The sequence below is a fragment of the Rhinatrema bivittatum genome, chromosome 16 (genome assembly GCF_901001135.1).
Source record: "Rhinatrema bivittatum chromosome 16, aRhiBiv1.1, whole genome shotgun sequence".
NCBI lineage: Eukaryota > Metazoa > Chordata > Amphibia > Gymnophiona > Rhinatrematidae > Rhinatrema > Rhinatrema bivittatum.
The window spans coordinates 16,576,285-16,584,806 of NC_042630.1; the positions used below are offsets into that span (position 1 = coordinate 16,576,285).

General features: G+C 43.7%; 1 protein-coding gene across 1 annotated transcript; it reads right to left on the reverse strand.

Moving 5' to 3' along the window:
- Nucleotides 1–205: 205 nt before the first annotated feature.
- LOC115077455 (extracellular calcium-sensing receptor-like) lies at nt 206–7,394 on the reverse strand. Its single transcript, XM_029579746.1, has 6 exons — nt 7,192–7,394; nt 5,261–5,552; nt 4,177–5,019; nt 2,648–2,875; nt 1,498–1,621; nt 206–1,119 (listed from the first exon to the last, which is right to left on the reverse strand). Exons 1-6 carry the CDS (start codon nt 7,392–7,394, stop codon nt 206–208), a joined length of 2,604 nt encoding a protein of 867 aa, XP_029435606.1.
- Nucleotides 7,395–8,522: the final 1,128 nt, after the last annotated feature.

The following is an 8,522-nucleotide window of genomic DNA, read 5'->3' on the forward strand; positions in this document are numbered from 1 at the left end:
TGCTCACAGGAATGAGTTATTATTCAGTAAGGAAAATAGCTCACAGAAGCACTCAACCCAGTAAGCCTTGAATAGACCAAATTGTGGCCCAGCTTAGAACCTACTTGAAAGGTCAGTTACTAATTTCATTATAAACATGATTACTCAAAAAATACAATTGACCATATTTTCAACAGAGAATTTCACAGTATTTTCTAAATGTCATTTACTTTCCTTTTCTTGGTCCCTTTCCTAAGAGCTGTTCCCTGGTGTTCATTTCAGGTCTCAGTACCATGATGTAACACTTGGGGAAAAAAATACAAATGAGAATCCCTGCACTAGATGAGATGATCCCAAAGACTTCCACAGCGACCGTGTACTTCCCTTTGGTGCTCAGATAGCTGGGGATGAAGGAGAACCAGATACTCAGGAACACGAGCATGCTAAACGTGATCCATTTGGCCTCATTGAAGCTGTCGGGCAACTTGCGCGCAAGGAAGGCCACCACAAAGCTGACACATGCCAAGCACCCCATGTATCCCAGCATGCACCAGAAAGCAACATCTGAACATTCATTGCATTGCCATACGATAGTGTCAATGATCAGTTTCATGTTCTTCTCTGGGAAGGGAGGGCATAGCAGCAGCCAGGAGGCACAGATGAGGATCTGAACAAGTGTGGAAGCAGAAACTATCACAATGGGCACCTGGGGTCCTAGCCAACCTCTCAAGTTACTGTTGGGTTTAGTGGCATTGAAGGCGATGACCACCATGATGGTCTTAGCCAACACACAAGAGACACAAAGGACGAAGATGACACCAAAGGCAGATTGGCGTATCAAGCAGGTTGTTGGCCAAGGTTCTCCAATGAAGAGCAGAGAACAAAGAAAACTCATCAGTAGAGCTCCTAGGAGAAGGAAAGAGAGCTCCCGGTTATTGGCTTTGGCAATGGGTGTATCATGGTATTTGATGAAGATGTGCAATACAGCAGCCGTAGAAATGGAGAAGAAACAGGCAACAGCGGCAAGAGCACCTCCTAGGAGTTCTCGATAGGTGAGGAATTCTATTTTCTTTGGAGCACATTCACTTCTGCTCCAGTTGGGCCAATGGTCAACTGGACAAGGCCAACAAATTGTGGAATCTAGAAGAGGAATAAAATTTATTACAGAAACTAAACAAAATCTCTGAACTACTTTGATAATGAATTTATCTTGTGGAAGGAAAACTTCCATGTGGTAACAAATAATTCTCCATATTGAAAGGGGTAAAATACATTATAATTCTTGATTGCATGAGAGTTGATTTCTTGACTTACAGAATTAGTTCACAAGTCTAGAAAAGCTCTGATCTAAAATGTTTATGTTCTAGAATCTTTTACATTACTTTGAGGATATCACGCCAATCATTTACCGGTACCTTCATCCTCCTGCACTTGTTATAACCTTATACTTAATTATTTAGCATGAATTCTTTCAATTTTCACATCATTTATGCCCCCACTCCCCATTCCATACTGTACCTGTCATGTTGGAAATCTCCCCTTCGGCACACAGGAGGCAGTCAAAGCAACAGAGGGGCTGTCCTTTCTGAACTGCCTTTCGGTAACCAAGGGGGCAGCTCTCACTGCACACAGAGCGTGGGATCTGAAAAGGGAAAGAGGAAAGGTCTTTTGGAATTGTAACTCAATATTTCAAATGTAGTTCATCAAGTCATTGTATCATAAGCATAATGGGATCCTGAGCTTCCACGGCATCATGGAATAAAAATTGATTTAAGCTTTTATTTGTGATTTGTTTCCACTGTCCACATTAATATTTTGTGATTTCATGCACAAGCCATACTATACGATCTCTGATAGATGAGAGGCACTGGCCCCACCTAGAGATTCCAGGTAAACATGGTCCTCACTGAGGCTTCTATAGCCTTGACTGGATTGATTTGAGTGTAGATGAGAGTCAGGGATCATACCTAGTTCATAGACCATCAGAAGAGACGTAGACTATGGGGGAGGCCAAGAACTCACTGCTAATTAAAAATGCATCGCAATAGCCCACGGTATGTTGGTTATTAGTGCCTCAGATAAAGTAAACAACCCTTTCTTTTCAAGGTCTTTGATATGCTGGTAAGAGCCTGATGCTGAGGGGGAAATGGCTCATAGTAAGCAATATTTTCAACATTGACAGAAATTAACAATCAGCAGTAATGTATTTTTAAGCATAAATTATTTTCAATCTTTTACTTTTTGGCCAGCAGCTTTCTCCTGCTTCTTTGTGCACCTAGCTCAATTGAGATCAGCTTTTACTGGTGCTTTGGTGCAATGAACCTTCATTTACAACTATCCAAGAATTTACCCCCTTCCTTTTAAAACTCTTCCCTCTACCCCAGCCATCGTAGGAACAGTCCTTGCTCAAGGTCCACAGACACTGTGTGCACCCTGGGCCTTGCCACTTGGTGAAACTAGAGGTGGCTTGGGCTCCGTCCCCAACATGTTGAGTGAAGGCTTGGGATTCTTCCTCTCAAGGGTTGGGAAAGCTGCCTACACAGCATTCTCCAGCCCCAGCGGGATCAAGAAGCAGAATCCAGGCTTGCAAATTAAACCCAAATCTCTACCGTGCCTTTGCTACTCAGTTATTAGACCAACCCCACCATTTCTTTATATGAGCTGGTACCTCCGCACGTTGTCTGTTCCACCAGATGGCGCTGATGTTTATTGATAGCTCCTGCCCTTTGGGTGCTCTGGAATCAAAGCTCCCCACCTTGACGTAACTGATGGCACCATCAGGCTTCAGCTGCCAGTTGATGATGTCATAAACGGCAGGAGGGTTGCCGATGCTGTCGTAGTACATCTCTTCCCCCAGCTTGTTCCTGAAGTGCACCTTCCTCATGTAGTGCAGGAGCTGGAAGACATTTTTTAAAGATTAATAATGGATTTTAGTGAGCTTGATATTCAAAGGATTTATCTAGCTAACCTTTGGAGTTCACCCCATTCCCTGCCTAAATTTTGTCTGGGCAATTTGTTGCCCATGCAAAATTTACCAGGGTAAATAGAAGCGGCACTGGGGATGTTTCCAAGGCACGCTGCCAGGTACATATGGTTGACCAATATCTGTGCAACAGTTATCTGGATAACTTTATCAATCAGTGGAAATCTTATCCAGGTAAGTTCTGCTGAATATCTGGTTAAAATTATCTGTGTAACTTTATTTGGATAATATTCCTGCTTGCTGGCATGCTCTTTAAAGACCTCAGTATAAATGTGCAGGTTTCATCTTCAGTAGACTACAACGATTTGTAAAGAGAAAAGTGAACAATACACAAAAGAGTCTCTCTGCTGGTAACAAGTAGATCTGCTCCTTTTGACCATTGTCAAACTTGAAAGTTCGAGAGAGAGGAGGGGATGGGGGAATTTTGTAACATTGCACATAAAAAATGTCAGCAAGTGTGTGCATAAGTTACAAAAATTTTCAAAGCGGTCTTACGCACATAAGTCCACTTTGAGAAATTATCCCAGCAAGACTACCCCACACAACTTCAACTCACTACAATGCTAGTAAAAATCTTATTAATGAAAATTTACATGCATTCGATGGAATTTTGCAGAATATTCGCATAAGTCCAACTCAACCCCTGGGGACACCTCCGTTCAGTCTTGGTAAACTTACATGCGAACATGGTGTATGCGCATACATATTTCCACATATTAGGCGAGCAAGTTTCTACAAGACCACATCTGCACATAAAACCCTGTTGTATCCATAGAAATCCCTTTGAAAATTACCATCTAAGGGGACAACTTTATATCCTCCTGCATTGTTACAAATTTGACCACTACATTATACTCACAGTCTTTGCACCAGCTTTCAAAGGGTAAGTACGAGTGGATTTACCCTTTCAAAATTGGGGATAGATTTACTTGAAAAGTATACATGTAGATCTGAAAATGCCATCTGCACATCTCCTTTGCCTCCCGCCAAGCTAAACCTACCCCCAGGGAAGGCTAGCTCTCTATATGGCTATAAGGTGCATTGTGATTTGCTTTGTGAGACACTGCATGCACTTTTAGCCTCATGACCTGAGTAACGCAAGTAAGAGGCTTTGAAAATTGCTGTTTAAGATTTCACTCAATGTTTAGAAAAAGAGAAGATATTTATTTGAAACACTCACTTTTAGTGGCACATTATCTTATTTTGCTTCTTACCTGCCATGGTTTGAAATCCTGGATATCCGCACATATCTTGTTGGTGAAGGGTCCTTCCCCTGGCACGCAGGATTTCATGCTCTGTAAAGCATGTGCCACAGAATAAATTGCATTGTAGACATTGTAACTGATCCTATTGTCATTCCCTATGGAAGTTTGGCTATTAAACTCTTCTAATTTTTCACTCCCCGTGCACCGTTCTCTGGTGGTGTTGAATTTGCTAGGAGCTTGAGTTGGAGGATTTTCATAATTTTGCCACTGACACCTGAAGGTCTCTTCCCAAAATGGCTTAATAAATATGTCACTGGGAGAAGAAGAAGGGCGTAGGTTGCGCAGGAAGTCACTGAAACCACGTATGTTACCTTCGTGGACAGTTAAACCAATGCTGCCGCTTAACGTGTTAGAAAGTTCCTTGGTGGAAATAATGGGGGAGGTTGACCAACCCTCCGTAGCAATCCATACCTTCCCAGTGATGTGATGCTTGGCAAGATCTTCCACCACCGGTAGCACGTTGTGGCCAGAAGAAAAGATGAAGATGACATTTGCAGAAGTTCTTTTGACTGTCTCAGTGATGTGGTAGATTTTCTCTCTCCCTGGTTCCAGTGGGAATGTCTCATGAAAGGCAATGCATGCTCCAATTGCCTGTAGCTCCTTTTTCAGCAGCTGTGACCCAAATTCCCCATAGTCATCCTCACTAGATATCAACCCCACCCACATCCAGTCAAAGTGCGCCACAAGCTGGGCAAGCCCATAGACCTGAATGTCATCACTCGGGATGGTGCGGAAAAAGGATGGAAACTGGATCTTATCGTTCAAGAGAGGACTAGAGGAAAAGAAGCTGACCTGGAAAAGCAGAAGCAGTTACTCAGCTCAGAGAACAAACTCAGTTCAAATAACACCCAAATTGGCATCATTATCCAAACATCTCAAAATGGCTGCTTTGTTAAGCCATTGAGTCCATTAGACTTGAACATTAAAAACTTGAAAACTCTTGTAAAGATTTTGTGGTTCTTCTTTGCAATATATGGTAGTTACATTATATTCCTCTAAAAGATATAATTCTGATTAGGAAATGTACTCTTACCTGAGGGTATCTGTAAAGACCTAGCAATCTGGCCAAGGAAATGGAGATGGTAGATCGGGATTCACCAATGACAGCTGCCAATAGAGCCTGTCTTTGGCACTGGTAGTTCAGGATGGACTTGTTCTGCGCATTCACAATCCGAGACGTGCCTTCTAAAGCTTTTCTTATGGAATAGCAGCTGTCATAAATCAGGAAGCCCAAGGAGATGTTGGGAAGGAAAGCTTGGTCTTGGTTAATCTCATTGATGGCGAAGACCATGGCTTGAACCCATCCATAGGTGTTAACATTGAACCTGGAAGGAAACCCAAATGAAAAGAAGGGTTATGGAAAAAGATTAGTTTTCTGAAAGATGATGTGATTAACTAAGCTCCACTAGCAAAAAGTTCTTATATATTTGAGGTTATCAAATTTGCAGATGATACAAAATTATTCAGAGTAGTTAAATCACAAGCAGTCTGTGATACATTACAGGAGGACCTTGCAAGACTGGAAGATTGAGCATCCAAATGGCAGATGAAATGTAATGTGGACAAGTGCAAGGTGTTGCATATAGAGAAAAATAACCCTTGCTGTAATTACATGAGGTTAGGTTCCATATTAGGAGCTACCACCCAGGAAAAAGATCTAGGCATCAAAGTGGATAATACTTTAAAATCGTCGGCTCAGTGTGCTGCAGCAGTCAAAAAAGCAAACAGAATGTTAGGAATTATTAGGAAGGGAATGGTTAATAAAACAGAAAATGTCATAATGCCTCTGTATCGCTCCATGGTGAGACCACACCTTGAATACTGTGTACAATTCTGGTCGCCTCATCTCAAAAAAGATATAATTGCGATGGAGAAGGTTCAGAGAAGGGCGACCAAAATGAAAAGGGGAATGGAACAGCTCCCCTATGAGGAAAGACTAAAGAGGTTAGGGCTGTTCAGCTTGATGAAGTGACGGCTGAGGGGGGGGATATGATATAGGTGCTTAAAATCATGAGAGGTCTTGAATGAGTAGATGTGAATCGGTTATTTACAATTTCAGATGATAGAAGGACTAAGGGGCACGCCATGAAGTTAGCAAGTAGCACATTTAAAACTAATCGGAGAAAATTCTTTTTCACTCAATGCACAATTAAGCTCTGGAATTTGTTGCCAGAGGATGTGGTTAGTGCAGTTAGTGTAACTGGGTTTAAAAAAGGTTTGGATAAGTTCTTGGAGAAGTCCATTAACTGCTATTAATCAAGTTGACTTTTTTATTTTTTATTTTGGGTTTTTATATACCGGCATTCGGGAACGCAGTCCCATCATGCTGGTTCACATAGAACAGGGGTGCATCATAAAACATAAACTAAAAACAGTGGTGCGGAAAATGCAGTTACATATAACAGGGAGATTGGAACTTGGCAGAGAAAGAAGAGAAAGGACAGGTTATTAATTCAAACATGTAAACAATAATGGAGATGGTCAATCATGGTGTAATTGGAGATAAGGAATTGGCGAGGATGAGATATATTAGTTTGAGTCCGGGAATGCTTGTATGACTTAGGGAATTGCCTCTGCTATTACTGGCATCAGTAACATGGGATCTTCTTAGTGTTTGGGTACTTGTGGCCTGGTTTGGCCTCTGTTCGAAACAGGACGCTGGACTTGATGGACCCTTGGTCTGACCTAGCATGGCAATTTCTTATGTTCTTATGTTCTTATTTCAGCTATTTGTCATGATAGAGTCTTTGGGTTGGATTCCTGAGGGTCCTCTGAAGCAAATAAAAGTCCCTGTTCTGCTATTCAGTTGATACATTAGGAGGGGCGAAAACACTTTGCAGATTGATATTGGGACCTCGATGACCATTAGACATTAAAAAGCAGTCCGAACACTAGGGCAGTCTTATGCTGGGGATTTGACCATCATATAAAGAGGGCCTGTGATAAAGAAGTAATGAGTCTTACGTTTGGCAGAAGACAGGCTGATCAACTGAAGGCCATTCAGGCATTTTCCAGTCAGCGGTCATTGGGAATATACCACCAATCAGGATGTCCCCATCCTGCCTAAAACCCGCTTCCTCTTGAATTCTCAGGGTGCATCCTGGGACATCACTTGGGCTGATGGGCAAGGGTATCATCAGCAGGACCCCCAGCCTGGCCAGGATCATGGCTGGGGAATTTCTCACTGAAATTGCTGAGGGGATCACTGGTCATCGGCGGCAGTCACCAGCTGTACAAGAAAAAAAAAAAGGATCTGAAATCTTCATAAGCAGTGCTTAATTTGTAAAAGTTAAGAAAGAGAATTCCTCCCCACCTTCCGAAGATCTTCGTCCACCACCGAGCCTCCTTGGGACCTGACTGCTGCCCTCTCCTCTTGCCAGCCTCCTGTTTCTGCTGCTGCCTGCTCCAGGTGCCCTCTCTGGCTGTCTCTTTCCAAGATGCCTGCCTCCCCTCACCTTTTCCCTGCCCTGTGCAAGGTGATGACTTGGGACGTTCCTGTGCTAGAATTCTCCTTTGAGGGCATTTTTCGTTTTGCTTTTTTATGACTTTTGTCTCCTCTCCACCATCTTTGTTTGTCTCTCCCCTTCGCTCCCCCTTCCTTGCATGTCTCTCCCCTTTGTGTCTCTGCTTTTCTCTTCTCAGCTCCTTCCATGCATCTCTGCTTTTTTCCCTTCTTCCAGGGCTAGTGTTACTGCTGCTACCTATCATTTTTGTGGCGCTTCTAGAGATACGCGGCGCTGTGCAGGTGCACATGAGGGGGACAGTGCCAGGGCTGACACGAAGCCCTGGGCTCAGCCAGCGCCGGGCGCCTTGAAGCTCTGTGACATCACTCATCTCCACCAAGGGGGCTCCTTGCGGTGCTCGACCCCCAAGCAGTTACCCTGCTTGCCCTCCCCTAAAGCCGGCCCTGCTCCCTCCTTTCTCTCCCGTGCACTTCTCTCTGCCCTCTCCCCTGTGCGTCTCTGCTCTTCTCTTCTCCTTCTACCCTGTGTGTCTTTTTGAAGGGGAAGGGGGGGTGGGAGGTATGTGGAGTATCAGGAGAGGTGTAGAACCTTACCCTGCCTCTTACCCCCACCCCCACCCCCGTGTTCTTCTTCTGTCCAGCTCCGCACGCAAGCAAGCTCGTCGGTGCCGCTCCTCCTGTGGCTGAAAAACGTGGAGGGAGCTCAACTACCTTATTGATTACTGCTGGAGCTGAGGCTCCCCCCTCACCCTCCTCAATAAGGGGAGCAATTGATTTTGCTTTCCGTTAACAAGGGGGCAATGTCTTCCCCTCCCTCACACTCAGTTCTTCC

Coding starts and splice junctions, on each gene's coding strand:
- LOC115077455 (XM_029579746.1), bottom strand. CDS start 7,394: ATGATCCTGGCCAGGCTGGGGGTCCTGCTGATGATACCCTTGCCCATC. Junction 5,553..7,191: donor CAGCCTGTCTTCTGCCAAAC/GTAAGACTCATT, acceptor GTTTCCTTCCAG/GTTCAATGTTAACACCTATG. Junction 5,020..5,260: donor GTCTTTACAGATACCCTCAG/GTAAGAGTACAT, acceptor CTGCTTTTCCAG/GTCAGCTTCTTTTCCTCTAG.